This window comes from Xyrauchen texanus, unplaced genomic scaffold (genome assembly GCF_025860055.1).
Source record: "Xyrauchen texanus isolate HMW12.3.18 unplaced genomic scaffold, RBS_HiC_50CHRs HiC_scaffold_343, whole genome shotgun sequence".
Classification (NCBI taxonomy): Eukaryota; Metazoa; Chordata; class Actinopteri; order Cypriniformes; family Catostomidae; genus Xyrauchen; species Xyrauchen texanus.
The window spans coordinates 13,059-34,037 of NW_026266311.1; the positions used below are offsets into that span (position 1 = coordinate 13,059).

The following is a 20,979-nucleotide window of genomic DNA, read 5'->3' on the forward strand; positions in this document are numbered from 1 at the left end:
TGCAAATTGATATAGCACAGTGTGACTAGTCATAGCTAGTAAACTAACTTTGCAGCTTATCAGCTAGCGTTAATTTCAGCTAATGTTAATTCAACACTGTAAAAACTTTACTGAGGAAAAGTTAAGTTAGAACATACATTCATGTCTACACTATAAGCCACTACTGTTATGGCATACATACCCATTGCCGTCTCTCCTAAAAGTGTAGATGCTCTCCTGTGGTCCTGCTTCTTGCACTGACTGAGCAGTCAACGGCGGGATTGGAGAGGGGAGGGGCAGTGATACTCTGGTGGTGTCAATCTACAATATTTTTTGTAGCTGCAGCGGGTGTTTTATTTTATTTTATTTCACTTCACGAACTTTTGTGAATTTAAATTATGTATTCAAATTAATAGTACCCACTGCAAAAATCATACTAGGGGTGGCCACAGGGTGGCCAGAGTTTATACAATGGTGGCCGTGGCCACCTCTGGCCACCCCTTGGGGGGGCGCCCCTGGCTCTCAGTGTTCCTGTGTCTGGGCTGACCAAAGTATATATACAGCTCATTTCATGAAGGGTTTAAAGAGACCCTGGCTTCTAACTCTTTAGACAGACAGAGACAGAAACAGACAGAGAAAGACAGAGACAGAGACCGACAGAGACAGAGAAAGACAGAGAGATAGAGACAGACAGAGAGACAGACAGACAGACAGACAGAGAGAGACAGACAGAGACAGACAGAGGGAGAGAGAGACAGAGAGAGATAGAGAGAGGATGGGGTTTTTGTGTGGGTTGTTTCTTCTGCTCACTCTACCTGTGCTGGCTCTGACTGAAGTGGTGACATCTTTCTCAAAATGTCCTCAGTTTTTTTGGAAAGATCAAAATGGAAAGGCTGTCACTCCAACGATATTTACACAAGTGACGAATGGTCATGATCGTTACCAGAAGATCTGTCAGAGATACAAAAACCTCTATCAGTTTGCGACTCTTTATGACACAGCTCACAGGATCCCGGTGTACTCCGCATTTAACTTCACAGGCATTCAGAAGTGCAGCAGAAAGAGTGACTGGCTCATTGAACCCATGGTGAGTGCGTTTCATCAGTTTGATTTATCTCTGAGATAAAGAACCTCACATTCTTTTAAATTAAAACATTACAATTCAGCCACAGACAACAGTCAACATTAAAAAGTACAGAGACAGTAAATATTAGAATACAGATATACAGTAATACAAACACTGGTTCTGAGCACATTGGCCATAGGGTGCAAATATCACGAAAGCAAGTTTATTTATATAGCAGAATTCATACATAGAAGCAATTCAATGTGCTTTACAGTGAATATAAAAATACAAAATGCAATGGAATTAAAACAGATTGGTAAAAGATAGCAAAATACACATTTAATAACAAAATAAAATCAAGAAGAGAAATATAAAATACAGCATAATAATAAAACATAGAATAAGAAAATGGAAATAGAATAAAACAAAATAAAACGTTGAGAACATAGGAAGCTATAAAAGCTGTAAGACTGAACAGTGCGCTTAAGTTTAAGTGAGTTTAAAAGCTCAGTCATAGGCATGTGTTTTTTACCTGGATTTAAAAATGGATACGTTTGGTGCACGTCTAAATCTTCTGGTAGTTTATTCCAGTTGTGTAAAATATAACTGCTAAACGCAGCTTCTCCATGTTTAGTTTGGACTCTGGGCTCTACTAGCTGAGGTGTGTTCATGGATCTAAGAGCCCTGCTCAGTTTATATTCTTCAAACATGTCAGAAATGTATTTGGGTCCTAAACCTTTCAGAGATTTATAAACTAAAAGCACCACTTTAAAATCTATTCTGTAACTGACTGGAAGCCAATGCAAAGATTTTAGAACTGGACTGATGTGCTCAGTACTCTCGGTCCTGGTTTACATTCTAGCAGCTGCACACTCACACACACACACACTCACACACATGTTGTGTTTCCATGTTTTCCATAGACAATGGTTTTTATACTGTACAAACTTTATATTCTATCCCCTAAACCTAACCCTCACAGAAAACTTTCTGCATTTTTACATTTTCAAAAAACATAATTTAGTATGATTTATAAGCTGTTTTCCTCATGGGGACCGACAAAATGTCCCCACAAGGTCAAACATTTCGGGTTTTAGTATCCTTATGGGGACATTTGGTCCCCACAAAGTGATAAATACACGCTCACTCACACACACACACACACACACACACACACACACACACACACACTCACACACACACACACACACACACACGCTTACACTCACACTCACACACACACACACACACTCACACACACACATAACACAGCAGCCTCAGTGTGCAACTACAAGGTGCAATGATCAATAATCTCGTATAAATATTTATAGCAGCAATCTCAATGTGCAATAAGAGCATAACATTATTAGCTGCCTAATAGGTGGACTACATATTCAAATGCACATTTATCCTGATGCAATGAGCCCCAAAGTCCAATCAGTATTTAATGATATTAACAAGTTACAGTTTTTTCCAATCGCTATGACAGTTTTTTCAATACATTTAACAAGTTTCCTAAACTCTTAACGCACCAACACACCTAAAACACACAATTGGCAAAACGGTTAATTTCATGCTCAGAATCACACATTGTAAACTAAACTCCAAAACTAATTTTCAAAATACAATAATACACTAACACAATACACTATGTCTAACAAAACACTGCAAACATGTTTCAAAATCAAATAATTATTCAAAACACTAACACATGTTCTCTTCCAATAGGAACATTTAGTCAATCATAACACAATGACAAAAAAACACTATCATCAGCTGAAATGACAGAACTGCATTATTTTATGTGTCAGTTCTGCCCTTATACAATAGACAGTATATTGTATTGATCATAGATTGTGTTTTGCACTGTAGTTTCTTTTGATGCCTCTCTACATTTTTGTTTTGTTGAGTTTAGTAAATGCATGCATTTTGTTTCTTTTGCTGCAGAACTTCAATACAAAAAATGAATGACCATCTCAGAGTAGCTTTATAGAATGTACAGTTTCTGAAAAAAAAAGACAGAGACAGAATTGCTGCAGTAAAGACTTTATTTGCAAAAGGACATTGCTGCAAGATATACAAACAGAAAAAGCACTGGAATAATAATTTAAAAAACAAAGTAATCTTCTAATCTTCCCGGTCTTCTGCATTTGGCCACATGTTCTCACCCACATCACACCTGATATCTTCTCTGGCAAGGCATCGTGGGAAGAATCTTTTGGCATGCCTTATCCACCCCTGGCAGTGTTCAGCTGTGATGTCTTGGCATGCAGCATCCATTGCATCCAGGAGGGACATTTGGTCATGTGGACGATGGTCAAAAACCTTCCATCTCCAGGCTGAGAAAAACTCCTCAATGGGGTTGAGGAAAGGGGAGTAAGGGGCAAGGAAATGGGACATCATCCTTGGATGGGCGTCAAACCAGGCTGTGACTGCACGGGAATGGTGGAATGCCACATTGTCCCATATGATCACATATATTGGCAAGTGGTCTCCCACCTGTCCCCTTTCTACCTCTGGCACCAGTCTTTCGTGCAGGTCTTCTAAAAACAGGAGAAGGCGGTCTGTGTTGTAGGGGCCAATCTCACATTTATGCAGGAGTGCACCGTTGTTGGAGATTGCGGCGCACATGGTAATGTTGGCTCCTCTCTGGCCCGGCACGGTAACTGTGGCCCTTTTGCCAATTATGTTTCTCCCACGGCGACGCTTTTTGCTAAGTTGAAGCCAGCCTCGTCAACATAAATAATTTCATGTGGGACTTGATTGGCCTCCAACTCCATGACTCTCTGAAAGTAATTAGACACAGTGTATTTAAATGCTTTGCTGTATATCTACTGTATGTCCTAATGTACTCCAGGTTTATAGAGTAGTTTACTGCAAAACACACTGTGTATAGTACAGTAATGACTGTATTGCATAACCTTACCTGGACGTATTGGTGACTGAGTTCTTTGATGCGCTCACTGTTCCTTTCAAAAGGAACTTTGTATAGTTGTTTCATTCGAACTCTGTGTTTAGCTAGAGTCCGAGAAATGGATGTTATGCTGATTTCTGCAATGTTCCCAAAGACAAGGTTGTCCTCTACAACTCTGGACTGAATGTCCTTCAGTTCTCTTTACGAGAGGTTCTCTCAGTATTATGTAAGCTAGCTTACGCTACGGGAAAGATTCATCTTTTCTGAGATATTGAAGCCAAAAATTATCCTTAATTTTTGTATCCATTGTCAACGCAGTGCGGCAGCTGCAGACCTTGAGCGGGCTAGCTAGCGAGCTCATAGGTTGCTCTGCGGCAACTGCTGCAGCCTATAGACGAGCTTGGGCGAACTCGCATCCAATGCGAGGCGTCCGCGCGCTCACTGCATCAAAGCCCGCCAAAATGGGCGTGACTTGAGTGCATAAAAGTGTAGTTCGTAGGCTGGAACCCTGATTTTCATCTCTTCAGCGAAGCTCTTCGCATCGCTGACCTGGAAGCCGCGTCGCCGTTTGAGGGTATCAAGCAAGCGTGGACAGCGCTAGAAGAAGCCGGCCGTCTCAGCCACCTTCAGCCATCCTGCGAGCTACGCCATCCGACGACGTATCCTTTTATTCAGCAAGCTAGTTCTCACGAACTATTCACAAAAGAGTACGAGCGTCTTTTTCAAGATGCCTCGCTCCACTTGCGCCTCATGTCGCGCCCTTCTCAGCACAGGAGAAGCCCACTGCACGTCTCGTGTCCCCACCAGAGCACGCTCACATAAAGCGGTTACGAACCGCTCGAGCACTAGAGTCAATAAATGCGCCCACGAATACGTGCGCGCACCCATTCTCTGCCCGCTCTGTTACACGGCCAGCAAACATTCCTCTGTGTGTAAGTCCCGTGCCCATGACTATGCTTGCGCATCACATAACAGATGTGACTCTTTCCCCATTCATTCCAATCGGGAAGTCACTCACAGTACAGCCTGTTCATGCTGTCTGCGAGCAATCATGCATAAACACACTAAACGCGCTCACACATTTTGTTCAGCGCTCTGTGTGCGGCAATCAGAGCCGAATTGGCCATTCACCCTCTAGCGTTATGCTTCAAAGCGTGGGAAGCTATTCCAGGGATATCCAAGTGGGTGTTAAGCACAATACAACAGGGCTATTTGCCACAGTTCGATCGCCGCCCTCTTCGCTTCAGACCGCGGCTCGAAACCACTGTGAACACGGAAGCAGCGTGCATGCTTCGCTCAGAAATAGCAAGCCTTCTGTGCAAAAGGGCCATAGAGAAAGTGCCACCCTCTCTGAGCGAGTCGGGGCTTTACAGCCGTTATTTTCTTGTTCCCAAGAAAGACGGCGGCCTCAGACCCATATTAGATCTCAGGGTTTTGAACAAGGTGCTTGCAAAAGACCGCTCAAAATGCTTACAATCAGGAAACTCCTCGCGCATGATGCGCCAGGGGACTGGTTTATTTCTCTCGATCTGAAAGATGCATACTTTCAGATTTAGATAAATCCCCGTCACAGGCCATTCTTGAGATTCGCCTTCGACGGCCAGGTTTATCAATACACTGTCCTTCCGTTCGGCCTGTCCTTAGCACCCCGTACTTTCACGAAGGCATGGATGCGGCGCTCGCACCCCTGTGGAGACAGGGTTTGCGAATTTTGAACTATTTGGACGACTGGCTGATTATGGCACAGTCACATAATGTGACTGATGTAGAATTACATAATGTGAAAGATGTAGAATTAGAGTGAGCTCCCTTTACACAGCCACTGAAAAACCAAAACAAAATGAGCACCCACAAGTGCTTTGGACAAAATGAGAGAAAAAAAAAAAAGTACTATTGTGTTTTTAAAATCAAAAAGCATCCATCCAAGGATGAGCTCTTCCATTTTCCCAAATGAATTGGCAGTTTCTGAATGGGCTGTAAAATCTTGATGCACGGAAACCACGGAAAATTGGGGCCTATTTTGTTTTTACTGTACATTTTGCCACTTGGTCATATTATGGGTTGTTTTAAGGATGTATCGTATCATCTTTATGCCGATGATGTCCAGTTGTATTGTTCTTTTAATGATGCTGAGTTCCATCGATTGTCACTGTTCTTAGAGTGTGTGTCCTCTATCAAAGACTGGCTGGCCACAAACTTTTTGCAGATAAATGCAAGTAAGACTGAAACATTGATCTTTGCTCCAGACCATAAGATCCCGGTGATCAAACAGCACCTTGGCTCCCTTGGCTCCTCTGTCAAATCCAGCCTCAGAAACCTGGGGGTTGTGTTTGACCAGGCCATGTCTTTGGAGATACACTCAAAACAGCTTGTCCGAAACTGCCTCTATCACCTCAGGAATATCTCTAAGATACGTAAAATGTTGTCAAAGAAGGATCTGGAAATTATTATTCATGCTTTCATATCAACTAGACTTGATTATTGCAACTCTGTCTTTACCTTCATGAATAAGTCTGCTGTGAACAAGCTGCAAATGGTTCAAAATTGTGCTGCTAGACTTTTAACTGGTGCCCCAAGAAGGTCTCATATCACTCCCGTTTTGTTGACTCTCCACTGGCTCCCTGTAAAATATAGGATTGATTTTAAGATTTTAGTGCTGACTTTTAGGGCATTAAATAGTCAGGCCCCACAGTACATCAAGGTCCTTTTGAGTCAGCACTCCTCTAGCCGCACTCTTCGGTCTTCTGGCCAGAACCTTCTTATGGTCCCCAAGACTCGTTATAAAACCCGTGGGGACCTGTCTTTTCAGTCTGTTGCCCCCAGACTGTGGAACGCCCTGCCCCTGTCTCTGCGTCTGGCTGACTCTGTTGACTCTTTTAAAAAAGATCTGAAGACTTGTTTATTTAAGAAGGCTTTTGGTTGATGGGTTTTAACTAGTGTCACTTTGATTTTACATATGTATTGTATATATTTTTATATTGTTTATATAAGATTTTGCTTTTACCTTTCTCGTGTACAGCACTTTGTGATTTTATCTGTTAAAAGCGCTTTAGAAATAAACTTTACTTACTTACATATGGAGCTTCTGTCTCACAGAGCAGTTCTCCTCAGCCATCTGAACAGTTTGGGTCTTGCATTCAATTGGACCAAGAGCTCACTACAGCCCAGTCAGACAATTTCCTTCCTTGGAATAGAACTAGACTCCGTGGCAATGACGGCTCGCTTATCTACACGGCGCGCGCTTCAGCGACTAGCCGCATCTTTTCAGATGAACAGCCTCACGCCTCTGAAGAAATTCCAGAGAGTGCTAGGTTACATGGCCTCAGCCGCAGCAGTACTTCAGCTGGGTTTACTGCACATGCACCCGCTTCAGCATTGGCTAAACACCCGTGCGTCTCGCCGGGCTTGGGCCACAGGCCGCCAGCCCATCAAGGTGACTCAGACCTGTATTTCAGCTCTGCAGCCCTGGACAGTGGCCGAATGGTATCAGCGGGGAGTGACAATGGGAGCTGTATCTCGCCGAAAAGTCATCTCGACAGATGCGTCCAACACGGGTTGGGGCGCGGTCTGCGAGGGCTCTCCGGTTTTCGGCCTATGGTCAGTTCAGGAAAAGCTCCTTCACATAAATTGTCTGGAAATGATAGCGGTCGTGTACGCGCTCGTGCGCTTTCTCCCGGTCAGTCAGGGTCACCACGTCCAGGGTCACCACCAACAGATCTGTGGTATCCTACCTAAACCGTCAGGGCGGTGTCAGATCCAGGAACCTATTCCATCTGACGAAACGCATACTGAGTTGGTCCCAGTGCCACCTGCGCTCGCTGAGGGCGACGCACGTGCCAGGCCACCTGAACGACGGCCCGGACAGACTGTCCAGAGACAATATTCCCCCAGGGGAATGGTCCCTGCACGCTCAAACAGTCCAGACGTTATGGCACCTATTCGGCAGAGCAGAGATAGACCTCTTTGCGTCCAAAGAGAACTCTCACTGCCCAATATTTTTCTCGAGCGAGGACGCGCTGGCCCAGGACTGGCCCAGACGCCCGCTTCACGCCTTCCCTCCCGTCTCGCTATTGCCACAGGTAATGCAGAGGATCAGGGAAACGCGTCACTCGGTGCTCCTCATAGCCCCGCGTTGGGAGAATCAGACATGGTTCCCGGAGCTTACGGAGCTGTCACTGACAGCGCCGTGGCCCATCCCAGTGAGAGCAGATCTCCTCTCTCAAGCTCGCGGCACAATCTGGCATCCCCACCCAGAGCGCTGGGCGCTGCATGCGTGGGTGATCAACGACTACCCGTCGCTTTGCCAGAAGGAGTAATAAACACCATTATACACGCTAGAGCCCCTTCCATGAGAAGACTCTATGTGTCAAAATGGTCTGTGTTCTCAAAATGGTGCACCGACAGAGACCTTGACCCGCGGACATGTGGGGTGTCCTCGCTGCTCGTATTTCTACAAGAGCTGCTGGATAAGGGCAGATCCCCATCCACGCTCAAAGTGTATGTGGCGGCCGTTGCGGCGTTTGCTGAACCCCTACACGGCCAGTCATGGGGTAAAAACGAGCTGGTCATCCGCTTCCTCAGGGAGCTAGAAGGATGAACCCCAGCCCCCATCGGTTCCTATCTGGGATCTTTCTATAGTTCTCGAAACTATGAAAGCCCCCCCCTTTCGAACCACTTCAATCCGTGGATTTGAAATACCTTTCACTCAAAACCGTTTTTCTGACTGCCCTGTCATCAGTCAAACGTGTGGGAGACCTTCACACGCTGTCAGTCAGTGCTGCGTGTCTTGAGTTTGGACCAAGTGACTCCAAGGTCATTTTAAAGCCTAGACACGGCTATGTTCCCAAGGTGATCGGTACTCCTTTCAGAGCACAGGTCATTTCCCTATCGGTGCTGCCAGCACCCGATAGCGAACGCGAGGCCAATCTCCTTTGCCCGGTCAGAGCACTGAGATTGTATAGTGCGCACTCCGCCGATTTCAGACGCTCTGAGCAGCTTTTCGTTTCGTTCGGAGGGGGCACCAAAGGTCTCGCCGCCTCGAAACAGACACTATCTAGATGGATAGTGGACGCTATTGCTGCTGCATACGCGTCAAAAGACCTGCCATGCCCGTTGGGCATTAGGGCTCACTCCACTAGAGGCATGGCACCCTCGTGGGCATGGTCCAGCGGGATTTCCATTCACGACATATGTGTGGCAGCGGGATGGACTTCCCCCTCCACCTTTGTCAGATTTTACAATATGGAAGTGCCCACTCTGCAGGCAAAACTACTAGCGGTTTAATACGCTACAGCTCCCCTGGTGAGCTGCACTGATGGGACACATTCCACACAAGACCGGCACCGCCGCTCTGTCGTTCCCTTCCCACTGTGTGCTTATGTATTACACAATCAATGACCCGCATTCTTGCCGGCCAAATATTATTTCCCCACTCATAAGGGCTACCCGGGTCCCCCTTAATTCCCTGGGGCTCATACAGTGGATGCTTGGCGCGACGGCATTGACAATGGGTTCCCGTAGCGTAGCTAAGCTTACGCAATACGAGAGAACCTCTCGTAAGAGAACGTATCGGTTACCTAACGTAACCTCTTTTCTCTCTAGATGAGGGAACGAGTATTGCATAGCCGGCCGTGCTTTCGCACCACGGCGACTTTTCGCTTCAGTCAATGAAAAACAGGGTTCCAGTCTACGAACTACGCTTTTATGCACTCAAGTCACGCCCATTTTGGCGGGCTTTGATGCAGTGAGCGCGGACGCTCGCATTGGATGCGAGTTCGCCCAAGCTCGTCTATAGGCTGCAGCAGTTGCCGCGAGAGCAACCTATGAGCTCGCTAGCTAGCCCGCTCAAGGTCTGCAGCTGCCACACTGCGTTGACAATGGATACAAAAATTAAGGATAATTTTTTGGCTTCAATATCTCAGAAAAGATGAATCTTTCCCGTAGCGTAAGCTAGCTTACGCAATACTCGTTCCCTCATCTAGAGAGAACCGAGGTTACGTTAGGTAACCAATACGTTTTATTTCATTGTCAGCAATCACCATGTTGACAATAGCAAGTTCCTGTTCTTCATTCAGGAGCTTTCCTCTGCCCCCTGTGGGAGGTAGACGTTGAATCCTTAGAGGGACAAAATACAGTTACATTTTAGAGACCGGAGGCATACAGTCACTCTAATAAATGGTAAAATTATTTACACTTTGCTGTAGGAGAAGCAATATCCTACCTGTTGGTTTCTCTGAAAATACGGAGAATGGATGCCACTGTGTCCCGGCTGAGATTTGGCTGTACTCGTTCACCAGCTACTCTGTATGATAGCCCGTGGTTTATGACATGGTCAATGATAGTAGCTCTTATTTGATCAGTTACCCTAGCTCTGGTCCTTTTTTGAGCGCCACTACGCATTCTAACTCCTCTACCTTGCCCCACTCCTCTCCCTTGCCCTTGCCCTTGCCCCACTCCTCTCCCTTGTCCTTGCCCTTGCCCCACTCCTCTCCCTCTACCTTGCCCCACTCCTCTCCCTTGCCCTTGCCCCACTCCTCTCCCTTGTCCTTGCCCTTGCCCCACTCCTCTCCCTTGTCCTTGCCCTTGCCCCACTCCTCTCCCTTGTCCTGGTACTCGTCTTCTTCTTCATTTATTTTTTTCTTTCTTTCTTTCTTTCTTTCTTTCTTTCTTTCTTTCTTTCTTTCTTTCTTTCTTTCTTTTTTTGTGTTGCTCTATATTGTTCCTTTTCCACACAAGATCAGCCCAAAGAGTCCTCTTTTAAAACATATGATCATGTGATTGAAAGAACCTCAACACCTGAGTGTGCTTCCTAGATGGGAATCAGCTGTGATTTATATATTTGCATAACTTCAATAAGCTGTTTCTCATTAGCAATGGAATAAGATACAGGGAATATATTTGTGTTTCAATTCACAATATGAACAGCTGTTCACTTTGACTTTAGCCTACATAAGTTATGTTTAGAACATGATGTTATCTGTTCTGACATACAGTGTGAAAGCATTTGTAAATTTGACTGTAAAATTACATTGTTTTGGTCTTGGTTGAGCTTGTGTGTAAAAGAAGTTGAAGCATTTTAAATTTGTGTTAATTGTATGCATTTTGTGTTAAAGCAACAAGAAATGTGTTAATAGTATAGCTTACACAGACGGATGTAGTGCTAACTGTGTTAAGAGTTTTGGAAAATTGTTAAAAGTATTGAAAAATCTGTCATAGCAATCGTAAAAAACTGTAATACTACAGTGTAGTAAACCAAGAGAGAAATCCTTAGCGTCAGTACAAAAACTACCCTAGTCTTATAGCATTAATGATGGGGTTAATGTGCAGTGAGCAGCAGCATCCATTTTATATATTGATATATATATCAAACAAAACACAATCAGAATATAAACGAAAATAATGCAACAATAATAATTCCAAAACACAATACCACTGAAAGCAAACATAAATTTAAATCTCTTTCAGTGAATACTCTGTAAGTGAAAACACTATGAAAACAAAACCCAGCGAAAACAGCGTACACAATTAACATCAGCTCAGCAATAAAGTTAAATACCAACATATACCCCTGAAGCCTTCAGACGCTGTGCCTATACAAATATCAATGCAAAATAAAGAACTACATAGCTGTCTTTCATTGCACGTCTTTAAAGTCTTTAATAACCAAATACATTTATAGTATTTGAAGCCTCTCAATCATTCTGTGCATGACTGCATTACCATTATAAAAGACTACAATTAAAACACAAACAACCCGCTACACTTCTGTATCAAAACCGGAATCAAACCGTACTTAAACTGCTTTACAATAATGTACCAAAGTATGAAACGATATTTACCTTGGGCAAACACAACAGGGACATGGAATCAATATGTCACCCAGCCTTGCCCTACAAATTACCAACATAAAACACAACAAAGTGTGCTTTGGATTAAAGTATCTGCCAAATGATTAAATGTAAATGTGTAAAGCGGACCAAGGAAGGGACGGAAACAGACGTCAGCTTAAGGGGTAAGCTTTATTTTTCAGCTTAATTAATTTAATTTTCTTCACACACACACGTATTCTCTGCCGTGTTGTCAGCCTCTCGATGCTCTGTGGCTGCTGGCTTTTATCCGCTCTCCTCACGCTACTGCAATTAGAGACAGGTGTTAGACATAATTTAGCTCAGGTGTGAGCGCCCTTACCGCTTTTCTCTCCCGGACTCAGGCCGGGCGTCATCCGGCTTGCCTACCACTCCCCCCCATTTCTGGAGAGGAAGTCAGCGGCAGCCATCTGCCCCCCCGGTCTGTGGACCACCTTGAACTTAAAAGGCTGGAGGGCCAGATACCAACGGGTGATCCGGGCGTTAGTATCTTTCATGCAGTGGAGCCACTGCAGTGGGGCATGATCCGAGCAGAGGGTGAAGGCCCGCCCCAGCAGGTAGTATCGGAGGGTGAGGACTGCCCACTTGATGGCCAGACACTCCTTCTCTACGGTGCTGTACCTAGTAATGTACAGCACCGGGCGCTCCTCTCCCTCCACCACCTGCGAGAGTACGGCCCCCAGCCCTCTGTCTGAAGCGTCCGTCTGCAATACAAAAGGGAGACAGAAGTCAGGTGCATGCAAAAGTGGCCCCCCACAAAGTGCAGCTTTAATCTGTTTAAACGCCTGTTGGCACTGCTCTGACCATTGGACCGGATCTGGAGCCCCCTTTTTAGTGAGGTCAGTCAGCGGGCTGGTGATATCCGAATAGTTAGGCACAAATATTCTGTAATAGCCAGCCAGCCCCAGGAACTGCCTCACCCCCTTTTTGGTCTTGGGTCTAGGGCAAGTCGCAATCGCCGTGGTCTTGTCAATTTGGGGACGCACCTGGCCATGACCCAAGTGGAACCCCAGATACCGTACCTCCACACGGCCAACCGCGCACTTTTTCGGATTTGCCGTGAGCCGTCTCAGGACGGCCCTCAGATGTTGCATGTGCCGCTGCCAATCATTACTATAAATAATGATGTCGTCTAGATAGGCAGCGGCGTAAGCAGTATGCGGTCTGAGGATCCTATCCATGAGACGCTGAAACGTGGCCGGTGCCCCGAACAAACCGAAAGGAAGCGTCACGAATTGGTGTAATCCGAACGGCGTGGTGAAGGCCGTTTTTTCACGGAATATTGGTGTCAAGGGGATCTGCCAATAACCCTTTGTTAGATCCAAAGTTGAGTAAAATCGAGCCGTACCTAACCGATCGAGCAGTTCATCAACACGGGGCATTGGGTACGCGTCAAATTTAGACACCGCGTTGAATTTTCTATAATCCACACAGAATCGTACAGACCCGTCGCTCTTGGGAACAAGGACGACCGGGCTGGACCAATCGCTGTGGGATTCTTCTATTACTCCCATCTCAAGCATCGCGTCCAATTCTTCTCAAACTACTTTCTTTTTATGTTCGGGCAAGCGATAGGGGTGGCAACGTACCACCACACCCGGCTCGGTCTCGATATGGTGATGTATGATGTTTGTGCGGCCCGGTAGAGGAGAAAAACGTCCGCAAACTCCTCTTGTAATTCGGAAACCTCTGCGAGTTGGCGTGGTGAGAGGTGGTCTCCACAAGGAACCGGGATGTTGAGATTGCGGGCTTTGTTTACCTCCAGTCCGAGTTCCGCCCTCTCCGGAACTACCGTTGCCAACGTCACAGAGGCCGCCTCTTCTCTCCACAATTTCAGGAGGTTGAGGTGATATATTTGCCACGCGCCCCCTCTATCGGTACGTTTAACCTCATAATCGAGATCCCCTACTCGTCGTGTGACCTCAAAAGGTCCTTGCCACTTGGCGAGTAATTTAGAGCTCGATGTTGGGAGTAATACAAGCACTTTATCTCCCGGTGCAAATTCCCGTAGCTGAGCACCCCTGTCATACAGCCGGCATTGGCGCTCTTGAGCCTGGAGCAAATTCTCCTGTGTTAATTTCCCCAGTGTGTGGAGTTTTGCTCTAAGATCAAGAACGTTTTCCCTGCCAAAGCATCGTACACCGCACACCTCTTTATGCAGGACCCATCCGCACAAATACCCTCTAAAATATCTTTGAAATTCGGCCAATCAGTACCCAAGATTAGCGGATGGGTGAGGCGGGAACTAACCGCTGCCTCCACACTATGGTTTTTCCCCCTGAATTTACTTGTGAACATCCCCATGCACACACCTCACCCTCACCAGTTTAGCTAAACCCAAAGCCCCGGGTTGAACCAAGCTTTGGTGGATGGTGGTCTGGTTACAGCCTGTATCCAACAATGCTTGGTATGTACCCCCTTGGATCCTTACCGAATACGTGCACGCTCCAGCCCGATCGGGGCAGCCTGCGGGAAGTCGGAGACCCGCACCACCATCCCTATTTCCATCAGCGGACACTGATCCCGAAGTGGTCCGGGTCTCCGCACCTCCAGCAGACCGGCCCAGGCGCCACGGCCGCACCCGTGCTGGCGGGCGCCCCCACCTGAGGAGGAGAGCGGCTGAAGGACGGGGAAGGGGTAGGCGGTTTCTCCCACGGCCGGGAAGTTGGTCTCACAAATCCTCCACGCCTGCGGGGGGCAGGCACGGACCCTGGGTGTCCGGGGTCGCGGCTGGGGCCGACGCAGTCTCCTGGCTGAGGAGGCTCCGGATAGCGAGTCGGTCCTCTGCCTGAGCCCGCATGATCTCGAAGAAACGTCGATCTTGATCCTGCCGAAGCTCAAGCAGGGATTGTTGGTGGCCTTGATGGAGAGTAGCGAGGGACTGGAGGACTTCCGCCAGCTGGTAGGACTCTATGGGGCGACTCTGTTCCATAACTTGGAACACAAAAAAAAAAGTGTTCCTTCAATTCCCGGGTTTCGGCACCAGTGTAAAGCGGACCAAGGAAGGGACGGAAACAGACGTCAGCTTAAGGGGTAAGCTTTATTTTTCAGCTTAATTAATTTAATTTTCTTCACATACACACGTATTCTCTGCCGTGTTGTCAGCCTCTCGATGCTCTGTGGCTGCTGGCTTTTATCCGCTCTCCTCACGCTACTGCAATTAGAGACAGGTGTTAGACATAATTTAGCTCAGGTGTGAGCACCCTTACCGCTTTTCTCTCCCGGACGGGTGCTTGACCACGCCCCCGCTGCCACAAAATGTAAATCCACAAGTGTTTGGTTAATGGCCACCAAGCTCCGCTAAGCTTACGTCACCACATACTGATCATTATGTTTTTCTTCCTCCCTAGTTTATTTATTTTCCATACTCATTGTTATAAGCACAACCCTTTGCCTTTTGTACCCCCTTTTTATGATTTATTCTTAAATGTTTCTGATATCTAACACATTTCCCTGTATATCTAGCCACGTCTCTACCTTTTCTACTTTTATTCCCTATACCCTAACCCTAACCCTAATATTCTCTTATCGTTAGGGTTAGGTTAGGAAATAAAAATACTAGCACTATTTTCTCTTCTATTCTCCTTTGCTAATATCAATTAGAAAACAATAACTCATTAGCATTCACACTTTCCTGCTATACTAGAACTTATTGAAATATCAATACTGATGTACATATTTCTGATTAATATTATTTAAATGTATTACTATAATATTTTTGTTCTTTAGATATTTCATGTTTATTTCTTTATTCTATATAACTGCTATTGGATAATGTGTTTTGGTTATTCTGCGCATGTTCATGAAGGGCAGCCAGTGTAAGTGCTGAAGAGACAAAGTGTGGAATAATACAAGCTTTTGATCGTAATCCTCAACTAAGTAAAAAGTTGTCAAAGTAAGTCGATGAATAAGTGAATACTGTAAAGATGGAAGAAATGTGAATCTGTTAAGTAATAAACAAGGATAAAGATTTCATGGATTCCAGATTGCGAGTGCTTAATCAAGATGGAAAGAATTAAGGATACGAGTCAAAACCTGGAATAACTAGAATCACATGGCATTACACTGCATATATTCCATACATCCTTTTTGACTCCCCATAATTAAGGATCACTCAATTGCTAAAATCAATACATACTTCTGTAACCCTTCCATCCCTTTTACCACTGCCCCACAACTCATGTCCATTAAATCTTCACTAACAAAATCATCAAATTGTGATTTCACCATCAGTGTTTTTATGAGAATTATATTATTCACTACCCTCATTTTCTCATTATATACTACAATATCTACTATAATAGCTTCCATTTTTCCATTGTGTACCCCCTGTACATACTTTATAACTTCCTCCCCTATTTCCTTCTTCCCTGTCCTTCTTCCCTGTCCTTCCTGATATCCACATACAGTGGATATCAAAAGTCTACACACCCTTTCATCATTTCTAGTGTTTGTTGATGAATGAAAACTCCAATAATTCCTCTTCATCCTCACAATAACATGAAGATCTTAATATTGTTTTCACCAACTGGTGTCCTTCTGCTCCAATCCTGAAACTGGTGCGCTTCCCCTACTGCCATGATCCTCGCCGTTCCCACAATCCTCTCCCTCCTCCTATGTCAAAAAACGTTGCATATAGTTGGACAAAACGGTTCAATTATATAACGCACCCAAACTGCCTATTAAACAATTATAACTAAAATACAGAAATGAAAATAGGTCAGCTAATGTGTTTAAAGACAGCATTCCCTGAGTCCTACATTCATCAATGTAAAAGCACCTGTCTGAAGAGCTGAGAGGGACGTGCCATTTTAACTAGGACATGTCAAGTGTCCACACTGTAAAAAAAGCATCCTATAAAAAAACAGTAAAGTACTGGCAGCTGTGGTTGCCAGCATTATACTGTAAAAATACGATTTGTTACCGTTCTTGAAATTAACAACAAGATCCTGTTTTTGACAGCTACAATATACATCTGCAATTTAGATGCATATTGCTGTTAAATTACTTACTGTCTACTGTTGTTGAAATTAACAGCTATGTTCCCAGCTATTTGCTGGTTAATTTTTGGTGTTGTTTTTGTTCCAGTCTAAGATACTTGTATTTTAATGTTCAGCTTTTACTTTTTTATGTAAAAGTTTGTTTGTTTGTCACCATTGTTGCATTTTGTATGCTGAGAGTTGATATCTGTGTGTGTATTGTTAACAACTTCTGTTATTCTGTAACTTCATCAAAATTATCAAACACAGATTTTGTTGATATCATTTTGCTGAAATATCCTTTACTGTTTTTGCTTTAATGTGTAATGCATCACTATTGACACGTTTAATGCCGTTTAAGAAGTAGGATCAGATTTTCAGTCTGACCTTAAGTTTTGTCTTCCGGCTATCACAGAGCATCAATTCGTGTTTTACTTAAACACAAATGGACTGGCCGGAAGATCATAATATAATAATAAAGAAGGTCTGAGGTGCTCAAGAAAACATTAATCACCATAATGGTGACTTTAAAAAAAACACAACTATTGATAACATAACAACAACACTAATTAAACTCAGACTGAATAAAAACTTTTGTACATGTTTTTTTGTTTGTTTTATTTTTGTAGCCCCAATGCATTTCCAAAGCATACATACTTATTCAAGCGCAAAGGCTTATGGGTATGTCACATTATAACCCATAATGCAGTGCTATGCTGTTCTTTTACTGTGTGCAGGTTGTTGTTGTTTTTTGTTTTTATCATATAAAATACACTTTTCAATCCTGACAAAACTGTATATTTAATATGTACATTGCTTCAAAGGTTGATTGTTTTTATTTAACTTCTCATTAGACAGACAAGTGAAGGCTGATGTGATAAAGGACAGAGGAGTTGGTCAGAAGCATCATGAGATATATATTTATATATTTTTTTCAAAATGTCACTATAGCTTTCACCAAGATGATATCCCGATTTTAAATGTTCATTTCCCCCTAATGCCTTGCATAGAACAGCTATTTGCTATAGTGTCCATATCTTTTACAATTGATTGCAGAACATTGTTTGTTTTGTTTGTCTGTTTTGTGTTTCCTACATCAATGAATAACTGAAAACCTTTTTTTACAGCTTGACGTCATCAACGGCAGTCCTGAAATGACCACTGAAAACAAGGTCCAAAACTTGGGTCAGAATCAAGCAGTCAATGAGGATTATGTTAAAACTGGATATGACAAGGGTCACCTGTACCCCGTGTCTCAGGCAGACGATCAGTGCACAGCGTTTGCCACCTTCACCCTGACCAACGCAGCTCCACAGCACCTGCGCTTCAACAGGGGTGTGTGGAATCAAATGGAGAGAGCTGTTCTTAATTACATGAATACAAACTGCCAACTGAATAATAATATTGCATACATCGTGACAGGAACAGTACCGAGCAATCCAAGCAAACTAATGAACAATAGAGTGAACATACCAAAGTACTTCTGGAATGCCTTTTGCTGCTTTGACAAAAATTGTAGAAAGTGGGTGTCAAAGGCTCATAAAGGTCCGAACGACGACACCGGAACACTCCTGGAACTGAGTCTGAATAATCTGGAAGCAGGACTGTCCCAAGATTATGGTCAGGCATTCTCTGTATTCGGAGGACAATGCCAAAATGATATTAACAAACCTATCTATCCTAAACCCTGAATTCACATTAAAGAAACCAAATAAATCTCCTTCAATATGAAAGCAATGTTCTTTGAAGAGAGTTATTAGAGGCTTTATTGTCATTGTTTGCTAATTACAAAATTACAAACTCATTTCCTGTTCCTGTTCTTGACTATATTTTGTTGTGTGGTGTGTGTGTGTGTGTGTGTGGTGGGGGGTATGAGCCGTATTCATAAAACATTTATATGATGTTAAACTTATCACCAGTTATTAAAACAGGAGAAACAAACTCCTGATATTTACTAAATCTAATTAAAATCATCAAATAGTTGGAAATCATTAAATCTTTAATTATCAACCTGAAAATATCTGTGTGATACTTTTCAAATACGTTGTGTGTTTTAAATTTAGGCCATCACCCATATGGAAGAAACACAGATGTCCAATATATCATTTGCATATATATATCATTACCATCCTGACTGTAACGCTTTCTGAACATGGGACATCCGAGTGTCTGTGCCCATCTTTTCCCTGACAGACTTAGAAAAGGAACTAAAGATATTATTTGGTTTATTGTGTTAAATGTCCACTGCTCTCCAAGATATCTACACATGTAAAAGTCACAACAGTACTCACACCTTACTTAAGCATGTGTAGCAACAAATGGGAACGGGTAACACACACATCCTTTTTAAGCACCCTTTATTCAATGTCTCCTGTTAATGAAAACTGTGACATTCCTAAGCTTTATTCCTCGACTATTAAAAATTAACCTGCATTGACTCAGTTGTTGTGTGTATTTGTGCCTGAAGCATCAATGATTTTTATAATTGTGGTTGTTTAAACACATTAATCGAATGAATAAAGTTATTAGCAAAAGTTTACTCACACCAATGAATAGGAAACTGCAACACTTTGGGAGTATGTACAACTCTGGAGAACAATCTAGAACACAAGTGAAACAAACTAAACCCAAACCACAAAAACACAGCAGGACTAATTCATATATTTCATTGTAACTGTTTTCCTCTTAATGTGCTGACTTTGAATAGTCCAGACCCTACACAACTCATTGTGTCCAACAAGGGCGCAGGTTTGGTTTGAACATTGGTGGGCACCACTGATCTATATATAACTGGATTGTTGATGTCACAACAGTGAAGCTACTGCGCCGCCATCTTGGTATTCCCTAACATTCTGTATTCCTATGGATCTCAATGGAAATCGTCTGTTTTGGTGAGTAATTTTTATCTATCCAGTCACATTAAAAACATTTTTTAAGTCTGCATACACTGCATCACAATGCAATCTTCCTAAATATGTAATTCATTATTTATTTTGACTCATTTTCCCCCCCTACTTATTGTAAGTGTGAGCGTGTTATGTTACTCTTTATTGCAGCAGCGTTACGTTCAGCGGCGCACGTGTTACCTCAATAGAAACAAGTTTAAGAAACTGAGGTAAGATATCAGTAGACATTTTCAAACATATGTTTTTAAAAACTTTAAAGTTTTTATTCTGAATACATAATTATACTTTGTATCTTTTGTTTATGTTGAACGTGCATTGTGGTTATTTTCTTAGGATAAATGAATATTAGCTATGCAGCTAACCTTAACTTAGGAAAATAACCACAATGAATAACAGTATAACTCACCAAGTTAGCTTTTTTGGTCAAGTTGAATATCTAACTGCAGATCAACACCAGTTACATATGATAAATATAATGTGGGCTTGCATTAATTCTCTGTGTGTGATTTGTACTTTTGCAGTGCCGGCCTGAATACGGTCCAGCTCACGGGCATTATTTATAAAGTGATCAATTGGAATTGACGAGGAGCAGGGCTGGACTGGTAAACTGGTATACCGGCATATTCCCGGTGACCGACACACTTTGGGGCCGATCGGCTTGGACTGGCCATGGGAGAACCGAGCGGGCTGCTGTTTCGGCCACGATAAGCTAAAATGAGCCGCTGCGTTAGCGAACACTCTCCCCCAACATCTTTTGGGCCAGTTGCTATGTAAAATCCCGGGCCGATTTCTCTTCCCAGTCCAGACCTGACAAGGAGCACATGGATATTTCTAAGTTTGCAGTTTGGATTTCAATAAACATCCCACTGAATGTTAGATAAAACTGGAATTGGTTTGCAACAGGAGGAAAAGCTGTATGAGACATTGTCAGCCTGGCTTCACTGAAGAGCTGTTTTTTTTTTTTTATGATTTATTTATACATTTTAAGATACATTACAGACACAACAAACAAACACGCAAAAAAAAAACACTGCGATAAGCAACAATGAACAAACACAAAAGTTAAGAGAAAAAAATACAAAATAATAAATACAAATATATATGCAAATATAAAAAATAAAATAATAATAATAATAAATAAAATACAATAGTACAATATATTGACCAAGCAATATAGGACTAGTATGTGCATATAGGCCGCGGCTGAGGGAACTGGGGGTGGGGGACGGGACAAATCAAACACAAAGAGCAGGGTCAAGTTGGAGAGTTT

The 20,979-nt window shown here is 43.4% G+C and overlaps 1 protein-coding gene across 1 annotated transcript; it reads left to right on the forward strand.

Annotated features, from left to right (window-relative positions):
• The first annotated feature begins 576 nt into the window (after positions 1-576).
• Positions 577-18,653, forward strand: LOC127642071 (endonuclease domain-containing 1 protein-like). Its single transcript, XM_052124801.1, has 2 exons — positions 577-1,066; positions 17,931-18,653. Exons 1-2 carry the CDS (start codon positions 755-757, stop codon positions 18,492-18,494), a joined length of 876 nt encoding a protein of 291 aa, XP_051980761.1. The 5' UTR covers positions 577-754; the 3' UTR covers positions 18,495-18,653.
• Positions 18,654-20,979: the final 2,326 nt, after the last annotated feature.

Bases quoted from the DNA above. Each gene is read 5' to 3' on its own strand.
- LOC127642071 (XM_052124801.1), top strand. From the start codon at position 755: ATGGGGTTTTTGTGTGGGTTGTTTCTTCTGCTCACTCTACCTGTGCTG. The intron at 1,067-17,930 runs GTGAGTGCGTTT...CTTTTTTTACAG, and splicing joins ACTGGCTCATTGAACCCATG to CTTGACGTCATCAACGGCAG.